We start from the raw sequence: 19,911 nt of genomic DNA on the forward strand, positions 1-19,911 counted from the left end.
ATCAATTATAAATTTCCCAGCAGGAATCCTGACAGAGTTTAACCCCGAACTCGCAGTTCACCAGGAATGTAGATTCACCTTATTTTCAATCAGTATGACTTAACACACAGTGCAGGAAAGTGATTCGACTCTGAATCAACTCACTGCAGGAAGTGAACTCTAATGAGAAAGTGATTCAACTCTGAATCGACTCACTGAATGAAGTGAACTCTAATGAGAAAGTGATTTGACTCTGAATCGACTCACTGCATGGAAGTGAACTCTAATGAGAAAGTGATTCGACTCACTGAATGAAGTGAACTCTAATGAGAAAGTGATTCGACTCTCTACAGAAAGTGAACTGTAATGAGAGTGGTTTGACTCTGAATCAACTCACTGCAAGACATGATTTGACTCTGAATCGACTCACTGCATGGAAGTGAACTCTAATGAGAAAGTGATTCGACTCTGAATCGACTCACTGCATGGAAGTGAACTCTAATGAGAAAGTGATTCGACTCTGAATCGACTCACTGAATGAAGTGAACTCTAATGAGAAAGTGATTTGACTCTGAATCGACTCACTGCATGGAAGTGAACTCTAATGAGAAAGTGATTCGACTCACTGAATGAAGTGAACTCTAATGAGAAAGTGATTCGACTCTCTACAGAAAGTGAACTGTAATGAGAGTGGTTTGACTCTGAATCAACTCACTTCAAGACATGATTCGACTCTGAATCGACTCACTGCATGGAAGTGAACTCTAAAGAGAAAGTGATTCGACTCTGAATCGACTCACTGCATGGAAGTGAACTCTAATGAGAAAGTGATTCGACTCTGAATCGACTCACTGCAGAAAGCGAACTCTAATGAGAAAGTGATTCGACTCTGAATCGACTCACTGCTTTTATGACTTAACATACATTCGTTATTTTATCACAGCAAGTCAGAGCAACGTTGGGTTTCTGTGTATTGAGTATCGTGTCATCTCTCACAATAAAATACACAGTGAAAACCTGAGTATCTACACTAACATATGAGCCATTAACCACAACTGTAGAGTGTGACATCACACATGAACACAATGCTGAACAGAGGTACCCACAAAACAGGGTCTGGTCAATCAGGAGGAAAGGCTAAAAAGAGAACGAGGACGAAATGACTTCCTTTTAAAAATAGATTTTATTCTCGACACGCTTGACAAATCAGAGACAGGGTTGATTCGTTTGTAATGAAACACTGAAAATCTGTACGGCGATCATGAGACCGGAGGAGGACAAAACTGATGGTTGCCGGCACCATGAGCCCCCGAACCACACACACACACACACACACAAAAAGGACATTCCATTTATTTTTTTAAAAAGCACTCAGAGTGGAAACTGGGGGAAAAATGTTCATGATGTGAGGCGAAAATTATTCCGTTTCATCGTCGTAAATCTCACTGTTCTTGTTTAAAATAAAGCACCAGGGACTAGCGAACATTTTTCTCGCACACTTTTAACCACACAAACGAAACGTACGCAAATAAAGCAGGGGGAAAAAAAGAACTGGATTCCTGATCAGCTCTTATCAAAAAGTGGTCAGGCCTTTAGAGGTCTCCCGTTTAGACTGCATTTACTCTTCATTCCGCTTAATAAGGAATCACTATGGAGCTCTACAAGCTCTATAAACTTCCGTTTTTCCTTCAGCAGCCCGACACGTCGAGGCCCATTTCCTCTCCTCTTTATTCAAACAGAGGATCAGATTTCAATCAGAGCTGGGATTTTGTTTTCGAAAGGAAAATAATCTGTACAGTAAGAGGGTAAACAAAACTTAAACGATATTAAACAGCCAGAGTGGGGGGGGGGTGTTGGGAGGAAACATCTGAGCGTCTTTTGGACGTTGAAATATTTTGTTACCTCCAGATTGTGACGTCTAAAACAACCTGAAACATGAGATTTTTCAACAATTGCAAGGGGAAAAAAAGATCACAAGAGATGACCACTTTATCCGCTATCCTTGTGGGGACCGATTGTCCCCATAAGACCATGATTACCTGACTACTGTGACCTTATGAGGACCTTTTTAGATGTAAGTGTAATATAGTTAAATAATTACCGTCGTTAATAATTCTGTCCATGGAAGGTATTAATAAGCATACTAAAACAAATATATATAGAGGTGTGTGTGTGTTTGTGATAAAGCAATATTTTACTGAATATAAAAAAATAAAGCCATAGTAAACACACGGGAAACACCGCAAGATGTTTTGGCAGAAGTACATGCAATGAAAGGCTAAGAAATAAAAAATTTCCCACAATTCCACTTGAGATACAGGTAACAAAAAGCAGCTTTATTATAGTGACAATCCAGCATTACGCACTTTCTTACACACACACACCTGTATAAAAGGTACACAGCACAGCAGATCAGGTGTGTGTGTGAGAGCAACTGCAAAACAGTGCTTGAATAAAAACTACAGAACTACATGGGTACGAGTCCTGATCCAACACAGTACGTGTATATTCAGTCGTCCTTCTTCTTTTCTGTACCGAAAATAACTTCTATAAAACTAAATCTTCTAGAACTTTGAATATTTACACAAACTCAAGCACAAGAGGAGTGAATCCATGATCAGATACTTCACAGGGCTAAATTTTCCAAACACAAGGCAGGTGGGATTTCTGCGTGCTATGCAAGGGAAAAGGCGGCGTGTTCGATTACAGCGAGAGTTTCTTCAAAAATGATAACTCTGTCTCATTTGACTCTGAATCGATTCACTGAATGGAAGTGAACTCTAATGAGAAAGTGAATCGACTCGCTGCAGGAAATAAACTCTGAATAATAATAAAATAAGTGATTTGACTCTGAATCGACTCACTGCGGAAAGTGATCTTTAATGAGAAAGTGATTTGACTCTGAATCGACTCTGTTTATAGAAATATGCGGTCATTTATTTCGCATCAGCTCCATGTTTGGGTACTTTGTTTTTAGCTTTTTTCTTCAACTTCAGTTCTTCACGCCCTTCAGACAACAAACCAGACCGCAAAGGAATCGAACGAATCAATTTCACTCTGATTCAGGCCCTGCGAATGGATCAGTGGGTGTGAAAGCACACTAAGAATAGTCTAGTTGTGCTTAGCACCAAGAAAATAAAATAGCTGCCACTAGATCAGAATCCGTTTTCAAGTAAAGATGATCATGATCAGTGATGACGATGCCTGCCGCTGTTGATTTCCTGTTAGCACGCTGCGCAGTGAATCAGCTCCATCCGGAATGGAACACGGATTATGTCTAGCCTTAGACTAAATAAAAAAAAAAGTACAAATTAAAATGAATACTTTAGTCTGAAACTAGGCTTGGAGCCCCAAGATTTACGATCATGAAGACCTCCTCTGACATGTACACCTGCGAGAGCTTAAAAGCTGTCTGATGAAAATAAATAAAATCAGAATCACAAACACATCCAAAAAAAAGTTTTAACATAAAATAAATTAACAGCACTAAATGGTTCAGTCCTTAAAACTACACATCATGCTTTCTTTCCTCACGTATCAGCGACCTGCTCTATTCACATCACTTTCTCTTTTCACCTTCAGCATCTCATCACTCTTTCCTCCTTCACGTCTTTACTCTGGCCATAGCACAAAACTTTCCAAAACCTTCGCTCCTCGTCCTACGTCCCACGTCCGGGGGCCTAATCAGTAGTTTTTTTTAAAAATCTTCTAGCTTTCAACAAAATCAAACTGAGCTTATTATTGAAAACAAACAAACAAACCAAAGAAAAAAAAACAACAACAACAGGATCTTCCATTCAAAAATGATAGCATCAGTTATAAACAGTGGCTCCTGAAACTCTTCTCTGATTGGCTGACGCCAGACCGTCGTCGTCGTGCTTCTTCCTACGTCGTTGTCGTCATGTGTGAACAGAGCGCTTCATTTCTCTGGGCGGAGTCTGCTGAGGCATCGCTCTCACCTGTCCAACCGCCGCACCTGAAATGGAATCAAGCCTCGAATTTTAGGCCACGCCTCCTGTCACACTATATGCGGAGAAAGCAAAATGGCTACAATTGTGTTCTGTGTTTTTATAAATAGATAAACAGTCAGACCCCTTTCAGTGAAGTTCTCCTAGAAGGCGTGTGCTCCATACCCAGTGTGCTGGATCACAGCGCCAGAACCAACATGGCCTCGCTGCAGCTATTTATGTCCTTTAACATCTTTAGATTTCGATTACATAAGAGGAATAGATTTAGACGATAAGTGGTTTTATTTGGGATTAGTAAACAAATAATTCAGCTCATAAGAGGATGAAGATCCAAAACATATACATATATATATATCTCCATCCATCCGTTTTCTGTAGCATTTATCCTACACAGAGCCTGGAGTCTATCCTAAGGGAATAGGCAGGGGACACCCGGGGTGGACGAGGGGTCAACCCATCATACACAATTTAGTCATTCATGTCTTTGTAATGAGGGAGGAAAGCAGAGTATCTGTAATATAATGTAATGTAATGAGGCTGGTTCACAGTCAGAGAGCCGGACAATAAAGCGCTGCCTGATCTCTCTCTGACCAGACAGGAAGTAAGTAGGGGGGGAAAGAAAAATAACTCCACATCCCACACAACCTCTGTGTGCTCATAAACAGCTCCCTCGTTGATACTAACAAGTAATTAAGGCATAATGAGCTCTCTAATACACACAGACACTAGCTATGGGCTGTAAACATCACAGCGCAGGTTTAACTACACTACAGCCAGGAAGCAGCAGGACACTTCATTAGAATAGGGACGGAGGTTAAAGAACAGGACGCTCGCTTTCGTCTGACAATGACCGACATCTGAAAAATGGATTGTGGCGATTTTGTGTTACTTTGGATAAGCAGACAAAATTTTTTAAGACGTTTAAAAAAAAGAAGAAATGCTTTAGCCATGAGTGTGGGCGGGGCTTATGATCTCAGGTTCGCTTTCATGTGGAAATGGACTTTCCGAATCGTTATCTCTGTGCATTGTGTCGCTGGCTTCATCTCTTCGCTGGTTTTGGTATGCGGTAATCAGCGAATTTGGTGTTCGGGAACAGTTCCAAACGAGGAGCTGATCAGGCGTAGGAATATATTTAGCCGCGTGATGCTCCTGGTGCAAGCATTCGCACCGTGAAGGTGAGATAATCACAGCGCTTCAGTGTGGTAGAGGATCTGCAGTGATTTTAGACATCAGTAACCAAAATATTCCTGTTCTTAGCGGATACAGGAAGCAACAAGATACTGAAGCCATCACGTTACTGAGGGCTGATATCTCCTGATGTGGACCAGGGATTGGTTCTTTGTGTCACAAAAAACTTTGTTCTGAACTCTGGGATCTAACCACGCCATGTTCGGATGGGAGGAGCATACGGATAATATGAGGATTTGAGAGGAAGGTATGAAATTTCTGAAGAATATAAACTATGGAAATGATTTTTGTCCTTGAAGTCACTGTTTCATTTCAGTTCCTTTGAGCACAGAGCCAGAACTTCGGTTTATTTATGAACTGCTCTGTAGTTTTCCAGCCAATTTTAATATATACACACACACACTACACCCCACACCCTAGGTTAAATATTTTTCAGTGAAATCGTTTGGAGATTTATGTTCATGAGGACGAGTGTGTGTGTGTAATAGCTGTAGTGTAAGTGATGTATGTGTGAAGTGCAGATTAATAATATATCGAGGTTTAATTTGGAGGGTGTGGTGGGGTGTACCTCGGTCTTTTCCGTTCCTCAGTCGCTCGTCTTCCTCCATTCCGTCTTCCTCTGCGGAGCCACAAAACACAGAGCGCAGGAATGAGACGCTTTGTGGTTAAGCTGTGTGTATAAATCAGTCTAACAGCGCAGTGTGGTTATAGGAGAGCTGGAGTTTTCGCTGTGTGTGTGTGTGTGTGTTTTCCTACCAGTGTGTAGCTCCTTGACTAAGGAGGACATTGTGTTGGTGATGGAATCTGCTGCCACAAGAAGATCGTTACGCAGGTTTCTACGTGCTCCTGAAGCAGAGAGAGACAGAAAGAGAGAGAGAAAGTGAAAGAGAGAGAGAGAGAGAGAAAAAGAGAGAGAGAGAGAGAGAGAGAGAGAGAGAGAGACAGAGTGAGAGAGAGAGAGAAAGCGACAGAGAGAGAGAGAGACAGAGAGAGAGAGCGAGAGAGAAAGCGATAGAGTGAGAGAGAGACAGAGAGAGAAAGAGAGAGAAAGCAACAGAGTGAGTGAGTGAGAGAGAGACAGTGAGGGTCAGTGACAGAAAAAGAGAGAGAAGACACATGGAGATACAGCAATAATAGATATGAGAAAGTAAGAAGGAATATTTTCGTTCCATCTCACCGTGAGCAAAAGCCTCGCGTACGTCTCCACCCACTCCGGCCAAAGAGTCCTGAGACACATATGTGGGGGCGTGGCCAGTGTGTGTGGGCGTGGAGCCTGTGGAGCGAACGGGCATGGGGATTGGACGAGATGCGGCGTGGCTGGGAGAGGTTTGAGGAGTGCCTGCTGCCTGGGCCTGAGAAACACATTACACACACACACACACACACACACAACATTACACACATGGCAGTGTTTATTACGTCCTGGCGTTTGAGCAGAAACTAAAGAGAAAGTGGAAGAAATGTAACTATGGGGTGTGAGAGAATCAGAGCGAACTGAGATCTGAATAAAGTATTGTTCAGTACGATTAACTGTGTGCTCCGTTCCTCTCGCTCTGTCGGCTTTATCCTGCCTGATCCACCACAGGGATGGCTTCTGCTCAGTTATTGTACCAACATGCTGATTTCATTTCCTAGATGATGAAGAGCGCCAGCCGTATGATGGATGCTCTTCCTGCACGTCTTCTGAAAGATGTTTGTGTAAGCGTCGGTTCGGTTGTGACAGGCATTATTATTATTAATAAGTCTTCAACATGCATCGTGCAGCCTTGGATTAAAATAACTTCATCCAGCTTTACACAATAGCTACAGGAGTGTTTCCAGACTGATATTTCAAAGACGTTTATTCACAGATTATTTGAATGTGAGAGTTGAATTTCCTGGACAAGATCCAGCCAGGCGTTAGCAGGGAATCTGCCTGGTTAAAGATCACTAACTTGACTGGACCACGTGTGCTGGATTGTTTTGATTGGACCTGACTCCGTGGATGGCATCCAGGGTGTACTGGGCTGCTTCTTACCTAAAAGACAGAACTTTTTCAGGAGAGGGATTTTTTTTCCTTCTACGTCGTTGTATCTTGTGGTGTTCCTCAAGGTTCCATCTTGGGTCCGTTTTTGCTCTCCCTTTATGTTATATACTTCCTCTGTCTGTAGTTTTTCCATCTCTCCTATTATTTTCTCCCTAAGCAGTTAGGTCAAATAGCGGCAGACGTTCGAAGTCCCTCCTTAAATGCCGTCTCTGGAGTTGAATGAAAAGTAAAAACGAAGTATTTATCTTAGGCTTGTTTCCTCTGCCTCTAAGGGTCGATTAGATATTTTATCATCTCAAAAATGGACTTTTTTTGGTAAACAGATTCATTGCTGTTGTTAAAGGGAAGCTTCAAGTCAAAAAAAGTCCAAAACATCTGGAGGCTTCCTGTTAAATAAGAAAATCTGTTCTTATGTATATAAAGCTCTATCTGGTCTTGCTCCACAGTACAGTGCTGACCTTGCGTTATATCCTTACACTCGTACCAGGACACTAAGGTCTTATAACCGACTTCCATCTGTCCCCAGTGTCGTACTGAGACGGAGCGTGATTGAGCCTTTTCTCTAGTGGCTCTTTAAAGCTTCTATTAAATTATTTCTTATGATTTTTATTAACATGGCATTACCATATGTACAGCAGTTTGGACCAACTGTGGTTGCTCTCCTTAAATGTGCTATATAAAATATATTTCACAGGAACAAACAATGCTTTGAATCACATGCTAAAACACACAAACACACACACACACACAAAATCAGAGTGAAGAAACTTACAGCCTGTTTCTGCTCCTCTTCCTACAGCGTGCGGCGGAAAAGCAGAAGAAGGAGAACAGGGTGAGGGAGGAAAAAACGAGTGAAAGAAGAAAGTAATGATCTAGCTCGTTATTCAGAAATGTGTGAGAAGAAACAGGAGAAAAATGGAGCGAGAGAGAGAGAGAGAGAGAGAGAGGTGCATGAAGAGGAAGATGGATACTGCCCTCTAGTGGTTGCATAATGAAGGTGTGTGTGTGTGTGTGTGTGTGTGTACCTTCAGTAGTTTCATCAGTCCCTCTAGCTGCACCATGAGCTCCCTCCTGCTCTCCTGCAGAGCTGACATCCTCTGTTCTAGCTCATCCTTCCTCTGCCTACACACACACACACACACACACACACACACACTCCATCAGCTTAAGAACTCTGTGGGATACTTTTAGTGTCCCTATAACAAGACACTGGGAAGTGCTTCCTTCCTCTTTATTTTAATGAGAGAGACAGAAAGAGATGGAACAAGTGAGTAAGACAGAGAGAGGAAGAGTGAGAGAGGCAAAGAGAGACTGCATGAGAGAGAGGCAGAGAAAAAAAGGAGTGCATGAGAGAGAGAGAGAGAAAGAGAGAGAAACAGGGCAAGAGAGTGAGACGGTGACAGGAAGAGACAGGATGAAAAGATGACGAAAGACAAGCAATTTATAAAGAGTCGTGTTTTATACTTTTTATCTGTTTATAACTACGTTTAATGTAAAGTTTAAACTGTGTGTGTATGTGTGTGTAGCGTGAGTGTGTAGCATGAGTGTGTGTGTGTGTGTAGCGTGAGTGTGTGTGTGTGTAGCGTGAGTGTGACCTGAGCAGCCGTAGTTCAGCCAGCAGTGTGGGGTTCTGCTGAGCTTTCTCTGGAGTGGGCTGGGACGCCTGCTCGTGCTCCAAACGCAGCCTCTGGATCTCCTGCAAGATCTCTCTACACACACACACACACACTTTCTAGTGAGCAAGCCTGAGGCTATGACGGCAAAGAAGAACTCCCTGACATGATACACTATATTAGCAAAAGTATTGGGACACCCCTCCAAATCATTGAATTCAGGGGTTGATCTCGGGCCCCTTAGTTCCAGTGAAAGACATTTGTGGACAATTCCATGCTCCCAACTTTGTGGGAACACTAGTGTACAGTCATGTTGGAACAGGAAGGGGTCATCCCCAAACTGTTCCCACAAAGAAATTGTCCAAAATGTCTTGGTATGAAGCTGAAGCATTAAAAGTTCCTTTCACTGGAACTAAGGGGCCGAGCCCAACCCCTGAATTCAATGATCTGATGATATAGTGTATGATGAAGGAACATGTCTCAGAAGGGAACCCATGGTCATCTGGGTGACATCAGAGAGTGTGATTATACATAGTGTCCTTTCATGCTGTATATAGTCAAGTGAAGCTGTGTAACCAGGAGCTGCTGACCATTACATAACACACCATTGTGTAAGAAACAAATGAAATGAGAATGGTCTCCAGCGGCTCTCTACCTGTTTTTGTTTTCCAGTTCTGCTATGAGCTGTCTCTGGTGCTTGTTAGTGTCCAAGTCCAGCTTTGGAGATCTCTGAGAAAACAGAGCATGGACATGAACTTCTGGATTCTGATTGGTCAGAAGGTGTTGATTAGTTTTACAAGAACAAAATCACAAATTCTAACACGCTATGGATTAAGATCAATCTTTGACAGTTAAGCTAGGTTACATGCACAGAATTTGCATGTTCTTCTGTGTGTGTGTGTGTGCGCGCGCGCGTGTGTGCGTGTGTGTATCTTACAGCATTGTTTGTAGGGTCTGATGCTAACCGGGCTGTGTACCGAGCGATCAACTTGTGTTCCTCGTCCATTCGGCTGGGACTGTCCAGAGCACTACACACACACACAATTTGAATGATCTGGGTTAAAAATAAATCAGTTGTGTGTGCTTCTCATGTTCATTAACTTACTCCCAGTCTCTCTCTGTCTCCCTCTCTCTCACACACACACTCACCGTGGGCTAGACTGCAGTTTGTTCACATAAGCTGCAATCAATGCGTGTTCCTCATTCAGGCGCTGAGCAGCAGCAATACCCGGCACCCTGCACACACACACACACACACACACACACACACACGATTTAGAAAAAACACAGCAAAACAAGACCACACACAATATGAAATGAATAACACACACAGAACAAACAGGTGAGCGAACATGACGAACGACTTCAACACACACTGGTGTTAAAATGTCAAACATAATTTTAATCACACACACACACACACACACTCTCCATCTCTATATTAATGATTAACAAGTGTTTGTGTGTGATCATGTCTTTGTCACCTTGGTCGTGTCCTTCTTCAATGCTGCTGAGTATTTAAACAGTAACCAAACACACACACACACACACGATAAGGTGTTGGAGATGGGTTAACTCACCTTTGGCTGGAGGCGGGGCTTCCAGAAGGGGGCGGTGCTGAGACAGTCACATTGTTTGGAACAGGACGGGGTGGACTAAGGGAGACGGCACACACACATACGTTTAAAATATACACAAATAATCCACTAATTATTACATTTATGCAACAAGGAGAGAGAGAGAGAGAAAGAGAGAGAGAGATAAAGAGAGAGAGAGAGAGAGAGATAAAGAGAGAGAGAGAGAGAGAGAGAGAGAGAGGCAGTCAGAACAACACACAAAGAAAGAGAACTCTTTAGTAGAGTGAGCACCTATATATCAGTTTCTGTAAAACACACATTGGTTCAACACACACACACACACACACACTTACACAATGTTTGAGAGGTCAAGTGGTCTCTCCGGGTCCTCGGGGTAGATGGGGTGAGTGGGTTCTCGGCTTGGTACACACCCAAACGATTTACTAATGGCATGGCCCAACTTCTTAGCAGGAGATTTCTACCACACACACACACACACACACACACACACACACAGACACACAGACATTACAGACCCTTACACGCAGCAAATCTGTGTATTGAAATGAGAGCTTTTGTTGGTGGATTGTGATGGATGACATCCTCACCCAGGACGAGTGCTCCTTCATTTGGTGTTGGTTGCTATGGTTTCCACTGGCATGACCACGCCAGAAGCAGGTCTGACACAGCTGGTAGTTAAAGCACTGCTGGCAGCGGTACCGAAAACCAACCATGCTCTCCCCGCGGCAGTACGAACAACTGACCGGGTGTAAGACTGGAGGGAAAGAAAGAGAGAAAGGGGTGAGGGGGGGTGAGAAGGGTGGGAGAGAGAGTGACAGAGAGACAGAAAGAGGGAGAGGGGTGAGAGGATGAGAGAGAGAGAGAGAGAGAAACAAAGAGAGAGAAGGGAGGGGGGAGACAGACAGAGAGCAAGACAAAAGCAAGTCAGAGAGACGGGGCGAGCGATGAAGTGAAAGAACGAGGCAGAGAGAAAGCAAGAAAGAATTGAGCAAGAGCGAGAGAGAGACAGAAAGCAAGAGAAACAGAGAGAGGAACAGAAATAGAGAGAGAGAGACAGATAGAGAGACAGATAGAGAGACAGAGAAAGAGACAAACAGAGAGACAGAGAGAGAGAGAGAGAGAGAGAGATACCATTCTCCACATTAGCAAGGCGATGCATGAGGGGCAACCAGACGAGGCACTGAGGAGGAGGATCACCCATCATCGTGTCCAGAAACGTGTTCAACATCACCTTTTTCTGTTACACACACACACACACACACTTTAGCCTTTATGGTACCCTGGTGTGTGTGTGTGTGTGTGTGTGTGTGTGTGTACCTGTTGTGGAAAGCAGGAGCGGGCAAAGTGCTGTGTGTAACCGAAGGACGGACCCTCGAACACGGCGGACGGCAGTTTAAGCACCTCTAACAGGAAGAGGTCGAATTTGGAGATGGTCATCGCTCCGTGAGAGTCAGAAATCTGAGAGAAAATATCTAACACACACACACACTCAACTTCACATACAATACTGGCATAAACATATGACACCATTTGCATCAAGTCTAGAGCTCGAGGCCCACATGGCAGTCGATACTTGACATTTTTAAATGAACGCCATCGGGAGGTGAATCTTCCTGTTCATGTCGATATGTGACAGATTTCTGACGCCATTTTTCCTTCTTCTGCCACACACTCAGATGTGAAGCCAGCGTTAGACAGACAGGATTAATGAGTCATTGTTCATGTTTAACTCGGTGATGAAAGACGCTACTGTAATGCTTTTTAATGAAGATATGAGAGATGGAGATAGAGAGAGATAGACAGACAGACAGAGAGATAGAGACAGACAGAGAGATAGAGACAGACAGAGAGAGACACAGAGAGGGAGAGAGAGAGAGAGAGAGAGAGAAATAGAGACAGAGACAGAGAGAGAGAGAGAGAGAAGAAAGCGTACTGAGTCAAAAGCATTGTTGGGGATTAGTTGTGGTCTGCACTGGCTTTGTCCATGTGTGTGTTTGTGTAGAGTTTACAGCCGTTTCAGTGAATTAACTTCACCCACAGCTGGACTATAAATAAGAGTTTAAAGTCAGTCAGTGTTCATGTTGTGCACTAGGGGGCGACGGTGTGCTGTACACACTGTTGTGAACTGGTGTGAAGGAAACACTCACAGCGCAGTTTATCCACGATCTTCCCTCCACACAGTGTCGCCAACATCACCTTAACGGAGAACACCGTCACACTGCCCTGGCCCTCACTGCAAAACACACACACACACACACACACTTCAGTCACTATCATGGCCACAGAACATATTTTGTTTCTCTTAGACTTAACCTATAGGCATGAGGTAAAATGTTTATAAAAACTGGAAATTGAACCGGGGGGGGAGGGGGGGCGGTTATGCCGAGTTCACACTGAAATATTTGGCATGCTAAATATCTGGACCGGTCGGCGACTCAAAGGCATGCAGTGTGAAAGGACTTCTGACTGAAACATACAGGGCAGCGGTCAGTTTGGGGAGGAGTTATAGACCACAATATCAGCAAGCATGGCTTCAGTTAGAGCACAGTGTTATATTTTAATAGAGTTTATAGGTTTTTATCAGAAAAAAATGTCTTAAATATAATTATATCAGAATAAATACGCTTTACATTTACATCAAACAGAAATAAAGCAGAAACATTTGCTTGACCAGCCGCATGAGCAACAGCACAAGTTGTTCCCCGCACTGACCATTTGGATCACAAACATTTTGTAGGGATTAATTTCCAGTCTTGCGCGAGAACTCTGACATCACGTGTGATCTTGCGTTATTTCTTTATTATTTCGGTTGCGAAATGCAGTTTGACTGAATGCTAACACAGATAGTGGTGCAGTGTGAAAGCAACAGTGATCCGATGACTGTGAAAATCGTGCAGTGTGAACTCGGCATTAGTTGTGGTCCTCAATGACTTTGTCCTTGTGTGTGTTTGAAAGCTGTGTATGATAACAGAGTTTCCAGCCATTTCAGTGAATTAAACTCACCCACAGCTGGACATCGTCAACATGAAAAGAAACTTAAATTTGTTGACGTGATTCGCTAATGCAGCTACGTGATTCGCTAACGCAGCTAGGTGATTCGCTAACGCAGCTAGGTGATTCGCTAATGCAGCCCAGATAGCAAAATAGGTCTGGCCCAGATCTGGCCCACACAATGCACTTACAATCGGCCCACATACCACAAAGAATGACGGCCCTTTGGTCAGCACTGGGCCACACCACATAAACCAAACCATAACTGAGCCACACCTGGCATGCCATCATATAAACAGTGCCATCACTGCCAGACCTGGTCCACATCTGGTTGACATACCACTTGCCATGCCAGAACTCAGCCAGCAGTGCCGGCTTAATGCCAGATCTGGCCCAGACCCGTCTGCTATGTGGGAGCTAGGTGATTCGCTAATGCAACTAGGTGATTCGCTAATGCAACTAGGTGATTCGCTAATGCAACTAGGTGATTCGCTAATGCAACTAGGTGATTCGCTAATGCAACTAGGTGATTCGCTAATGCAACTAGGTGATTCGCTAATGCAACTAGGTGAGTTGCATATGCAGCTAGGTGATTCGCTAATGCAACTAGGTGATTCGCTAATGCAACTAGGTGAGTTGCATATGCAGCTAGGTGATTCGCTAATGCAACTAGGTGACTCGCTAATGCAACTAGGTGAGTTGCATATGCAACTAGGTGACTCGCTAATGCAACTAGGTGATTCGCTAATGCAGCTAGGTGATTCGCTAATGCAACTAGGTGAGTTGCATATGCAGCTAGGTGATTCGCTAATGCAGCTAGGTGATTCGCTAATGCAGCTAGGTGATTCGCTAATGCAGCTAGGTGATTCGCTAATGCAACTAGGTGAGTTGCATATGCAGCTAGGTGAGTTGCATATGCAGCTAGGTGAGTTGCATATGCAGCTAGGTGATTCGCTAATGCAACTAGGTGATTCGCTAATGCAACTAGGTGAGTTGCATATGCAGCTAGGTGATTCGCTAATGCAACTAGGTGACTCGCTAATGCAACTAGGTGAGTTGCATATGCAACTAGGTGATTCGCTAATGCAACTAGGTGATTCGCTAATGCAACTAGGTGATTCGCTAATGCAGCTAGGTGAGTTGCATATGCAGCTAGGTGATTCGCTAATGCAACTAGGTGACTCGCTAATGCAGCTAGGTGAGTTGCATATGCAGCTAGGTGATTCGCTAATGCAACTAGGTGATTCGCTAATGCAACTAGGTGATTCGCTAATGCAGCTAGGTGAGTTGCATATGCAGCTAGGTGATTCGCTAATGCAACTAGGTGATTCGCTAATGCAGCTAGGTGAGTTGCATATGCAGCTAGGTGATTCGCTAATGCAGCTAGGTGATTCGCTAATGCAACTAGGTGATTCGCTAATGCAACTAGGTGATTCGCTAATGCAACTAGGTGATTCGCTAATGCAACTAGGTGATTCGCTAATGCAACTAGGTGATTTGCTAATGCAACTAGGTGATTCGCTAATGCAACTAGGTGAGTTGCATATGCAACTAGGTGATTCGCTAATGCAACTAGGTGATTCGCTAATGCAACTAGGTGATTCGCTAATGCAACTAGGTGATTCGCTAATGCAACTAGGTGATTCGCTAATGCAACTAGGTGATTCGCTAATGCAACTAGGTGATTCGCTAATGCAACTAGGTGATTCGCTAATGCAGCTAGGTGAGTTGCATATGCAGCTAGGTGAGTTGCATATGCAGCTAGGTGAGTTGCATATGCAGCTAGGTGAGTTGCATATGCAGCTAGGTGATTCGCTAATGCAACTAGGTGATTCGCTAATGCAACTAGGTGAGTTGCATATGCAGCTAGGTGATTCGCTAATGCAACTAGGTGACTCGCTAATGCAACTAGGTGAGTTGCATATGCAACTAGGTGATTCGCTAATGCAACTAGGTGATTCGCTAATGCAACTAGGTGAGTTGCATATGCAGCTAGGTGATTCGCTAATGCAACTAGGTGATTCGCTAATGCAGCTAGGTGATTCGCTAATGCAACTAGGTGACTCGCTAATGCAACTAGGTGAGTTGCATATGCAGCTAGGTGATTCGCTAATGCAACTAGGTGATTCGCTAATGCAACTAGGTGAGTTGCATATGCAGCTAGGTGATTCGCTAATGCAACTAGGTGATTCGCTAATGCAACTAGGTGATTCGCTAATGCAACTAGGTGATTCGCTAATGCAACTAGGTGAGTTGCATATGCAACTAGGTGATTCGCTAATGCAACTAGGTGATTCGCTAATGCAACTAGGTGAGTTGCATATGCAGCTAGGTGATTCGCTAATGCAACTAGGTGATTCGCTAATGCAGCTAGGTGAGTTGCATATGCAGCTAGGTGATTCGCTAATGCAACTAGGTGATTCGCTAATGCAACTAGGTGAGTTGCATATGCAACTAGGTGATTCGCTAATGCAACTAGGTGAGTTGCATATGCAGCTAGGTGAGTTGCATATGCAGCTAGGTGAGTTGCATATGCAGCTAGGTGATTCGCTAATGCAACTAGGTGATTCGCTAATGCAACTAGGTGATTCGCTAATGCAACTAGGTGATTCGCTAATGCAACTAGGTGAGTTGCATATGCAGCTAGGTGATTCGCTAATGCAACTAGGTGATTCGCTAATGCAACTAGGTGAGTTGCATATGCAGCTAGGTGATTCGCTAATGCAACTAGGTGATTCGCTAATGCAGCTAGGTGAGTTGCATATGTAGCTAGGTGATTCGCTAATGCAACTAGGTGATTCGCTAATGCAACTAGGTGAGTTGCATATGCAGCTAGGTGATTCGCTAATGCAACTAGGTGACTCGCTAATGCAACTAGGTGACTCGCTAATGCAACTAGGTGAGTTGCATATGCAGCTAGGTGATTCGCTAATGCAACTAGGTGATTCGCTAATGCAACTAGGTGATTCGCTAATGCAACTAGGTGATTCGCTAATGCAACTAGGTGATTCGCTAATGCAACTAGGTGAGTTGCATATGCAGCTAGGTGATTCGCTAATGCAACTAGGTGAGTTGCATATGCAGCTAGGTGATTCGCTAATGCAACTAGGTGATTCGCTAATGCAACTAGGTGACTCGCTAATGCAACTAGGTGAGTTGCATATGCAGCTAGGTGATTCGCTAATGCAACTAGGTGATTCGCTAATGCAACTAGGTGATTCGCTAATGCAACTAGGTGATTCGCTAATGCAACTAGGTGATTCGCTAATGCAACTAGGTGAGTTGCATATGCAGCTAGGTGATTCGCTAATGCAACTAGGTGACTCGCTAATGCAACTAGGTGAGTTGCATATGCAACTAGGTGATTCGCTAATGCAACTAGGTGACTCGCTAATGCAACTAGGTGAGTTGCATATGCAGCTAGGTGAGTTGCATATGCAGCTAGGTGATTCGCTAATGCAACTAGGTGATTCGCTAATGCAACTAGGTGATTCGCTAATGCAACTAGGTGATTCGCTAATGCAACTAGGTGAGTTGCATATGCAGCTAGGTGATTCGCTAATGCAACTAGGTGAGTTGCATATGCAGCTAGGTGATTCGCTAATGCAGCTAGGTGATTCGCTAATGCAACTAGGTGATTCGCTAATGCAACTAGGTGATTCGCTAATGCAACTAGGTGATTCGCTAATGCAACTAGGTGAGTTGCATATGCAGCTAGGTGAGTTGCATATGCAGCTAGGTGATTCGCTAATGCAACTAGGTGATTCGCTAATGCAACTAGGTGATTCGCTAATGCAACTAGGTGAGTTGCATATGCAGCTAGGTGATTCGCTAATGCAACTAGGTGATTCGCTAATGCAACTAGGTGAGTTGCATATGCAGCTAGGTGATTCGCTAATGCAACTAGGTGATTCGCTAATGCAGCTAGGTGAGTTGCATATGCAGCTAGGTGATTCGCTAATGCAGCTAGGTGATTCGCTAATGCAACTAGGTGACTCGCTAATGCAACTAGGTGATTCGCTAATGCAACTAGGTGATTCGCTAATGCAACTAGGTGACTCGCTAATGCAACTAGGTGACTCGCTAATGCAACTAGGTGAGTTGCATATGTAGCTAGGTGATTCGCTAATGCAACTAGGTGACTCGCTAATGCAACTAGGTGACTCGCTAATGCAACTAGGTGAGTTGCATATGCAGCTAGGTGATTCGCTAATGCAACTAGGTGATTCGCTAATGCAACTAGGTGATTCGCTAATGCAACTAGGTGAGTTGCATATGCAGCTAGGTGATTCGCTAATGCAACTAGGTGACTCGCTAATGCAACTAGGTGAGTTGCATATGCAACTAGGTGATTCGCTAATGCAACTAGGTGATTCGCTAATGCAACTAGGTGAGTTGCATATGCAGCTAGGTGATTCGCTAATGCAACTAGGTGAGTTGCATATGCAACTAGGTGATTCGCTAATGCAACTAGGTGATTCGCTAATGCAACTAGGTGATTCGCTAATGCAACTAGGTGATTCGCTAATGCAACTAGGTGATTCGCGGTGAGTTGCATATGCAACTAGGTGATTCGCTAATGCAACTAGGTGATTCGCTAATGCAACTAGGTGATTCGCTAATGCAACTAGGTGAGTTGCATATGCAGCTAGGTGATTCGCGGTGAGTTGCATATGCAACTAGGTGATTCGCTAATGCAACTAGGTGAGTTGCATATGCAGCTAGGTGATTCGCTAATGCAACTAGGTGATTCGCTAATGCAACTAGGTGATTCGCTAATGCAACTAGGTGATTCGCGGTGAGTTGCATATGCAACTAGGTGATTCGCTAATGCAACTAGGTGATTCGCTAATGCAACTAGGTGAGTTGCATATGCAGCTAGGTGATTCGCTAATGCAACTAGGTGAGTTGCATATGCAACTAGGTGATTCGCTAATGCAACTAGGTGATTCGCTAATGCAACTAGGTGATTCGCGGTGAGTTGCATATGCAACTAGGTGATTCGCTAATGCAACTAGGTGATTCGCTAATGCAACTAGGTGAGTTGCATATGCAACTAGGTGATTCGCTAATGCAACTAGGTGATTCGCTAATGCAACTAGGTGATTCGCTAATGCAACTAGGTGAGTTGCATATGCAGCTAGGTGATTCGCTAATGCAACTAGGTGAGTTGCATATGCAACTAGGTGATTCGCTAATGCAACTAGGTGATTCGCTAATGCAACTAGGTGATTCGCGGTGAGTTGCATATGCAACTAGGTGATTCGCTAATGCAACTAGGTGATTCGCTAATGCAACTAGGTGAGGTGCATATGCAACTAGGTGATTCGCTAATGCAACTAGGTGAGTTGCATATGCAGCTAGGTGATTCGCTAATGCAGCTAGGTGATTCGCTAATGCAGCTAGGTGCTTAGCATGCGCAGCTAGGTGAGGTGCGTCCACAGACCCGTCATGTGCAGCCAGCAGGAAGTTGAGCAGCAGGCTGATGCTCTGCTGGACGTTGATCTGGTATGTGGTGGGCAGACGCTTGTTGAGCTGGAAGTAGATGGACGAGACGATGGTCTCCAGCCGGGACACGCTCAGCTCGGTGCTATGCTCCAACGTGTTCAGGCCGTTGTCCCGAAACGCCTCGATCATGTTCCACACGTCCACCAGGTGCACTGAAACATCAACATCATTACCCACATTTATGAAGCTCCGCCCCCAGACCCACAGAGTGTCTATGAAATGACTGACAGGAGGCGTGTCCAAACACAAACTGGCATCCTGTAACGGATTTCCTCTTCCACAGAATACATCTTTACTGAGGCTAAAAGCATCTTTTTAATTTTTATTATGGTCTGTTTACATTCCAGGTGATTTCTACAATTAAGAAATATTTTTTAAAATCATCTCCTACTGCACCTATATGATAACAATGAATAAGAAACATTCATTAGTAGAAATATAACAAAATAATTCTCTCCTTAAATTCACGATTTATAAAAATGGGATGAACGTATGTTAGAAATATTTACGAAATTATTATATGCAAATGAAGCTTCGTCCAATTAAATAGGCAAACATTTGCATAAACAAAACCAAATATTTACGCATTTGTTGTTAAAACATTTATTTCGCTGTGAAGAGAAAGACCAGAAATATCGGATGTTATTTGAATATAAATTATAAAAATAAATCCTTCATATCCTTCTCTAGAATATCTTTCTAATTAGAGAATTTTATAAATGCAGGACAACTAGAACCTGAAACTTCTGGTATAAAGAAATCTGTGGAATCAGGGACATCTGACATGGCATGTCTGCTTCAGGTGGGCGGAGCTTACAGCGTTCATTACTGTTCCCTATGAGTATAAAAGCTCTTTTCTGGTGCAGTTTCACGTCACGGTGCTGTGGTGCTTTGAGCTCGTACTCACGGTTGCATTTCTTCTGGACGAAGCGGAGCTTGCAGGCCGTGCGATACGTAGAGAGTCGGATCAGGTCGAAATTCTGGGCTTCTGAAACGAGCGAGTGTAAAACGTCCTCATTGTACAAACAATAAACCACAAT

The 19,911-nt window shown here is 43.7% G+C and overlaps 1 protein-coding gene across 3 annotated transcripts in view; it reads right to left on the bottom strand.

Annotated features, from left to right (window-relative positions):
- Window positions 1-2,294: 2,294 nt before the first annotated feature.
- dtnba (dystrobrevin, beta a) overlaps window positions 2,295-19,911 on the bottom strand; it is a 31,433-nt gene continuing 13,816 nt past the window's right edge. For 2 of the 3 annotated variants that reach the window (XM_058392477.1, XM_058392476.1), the window contains 18 exons: window positions 19,779-19,859; window positions 18,810-19,023; window positions 12,520-12,605; window positions 11,690-11,844; window positions 11,504-11,609; window positions 10,960-11,126; window positions 10,705-10,829; window positions 10,355-10,429; window positions 9,924-10,010; window positions 9,712-9,802; window positions 9,430-9,503; window positions 8,757-8,870; window positions 8,187-8,283; window positions 7,934-7,954; window positions 6,313-6,487; window positions 5,892-5,981; window positions 5,704-5,754; window positions 2,295-3,955 (listed from right to left, as the gene is read on the bottom strand). In XM_058392477.1, coding sequence (XP_058248460.1) covers window positions 3,879-3,955; window positions 5,704-5,754; window positions 5,892-5,981; window positions 6,313-6,487; window positions 7,934-7,954; window positions 8,187-8,283; window positions 8,757-8,870; window positions 9,430-9,503; window positions 9,712-9,802; window positions 9,924-10,010; window positions 10,355-10,429; window positions 10,705-10,829; window positions 10,960-11,126; window positions 11,504-11,609; window positions 11,690-11,844; window positions 12,520-12,605; window positions 18,810-19,023; window positions 19,779-19,859 — 1,886 coding nt within the window. In that variant the 3' untranslated portion in view covers window positions 2,295-3,878. The remainder of the gene's footprint in view (window positions 3,956-5,703; window positions 5,755-5,891; window positions 5,982-6,312; window positions 6,488-7,933; window positions 7,955-8,186; window positions 8,284-8,756; window positions 8,871-9,429; window positions 9,504-9,711; window positions 9,803-9,923; window positions 10,011-10,354; window positions 10,430-10,704; window positions 10,830-10,959; window positions 11,127-11,503; window positions 11,610-11,689; window positions 11,845-12,519; window positions 12,606-18,809; window positions 19,024-19,778; window positions 19,860-19,911) is intronic. The other variant, XM_058392478.1, reaches the window with a different exon arrangement.

This window comes from Hemibagrus wyckioides, linkage group LG06 (genome assembly GCF_019097595.1).
Source record: "Hemibagrus wyckioides isolate EC202008001 linkage group LG06, SWU_Hwy_1.0, whole genome shotgun sequence".
NCBI lineage: Eukaryota > Metazoa > Chordata > Actinopteri > Siluriformes > Bagridae > Hemibagrus > Hemibagrus wyckioides.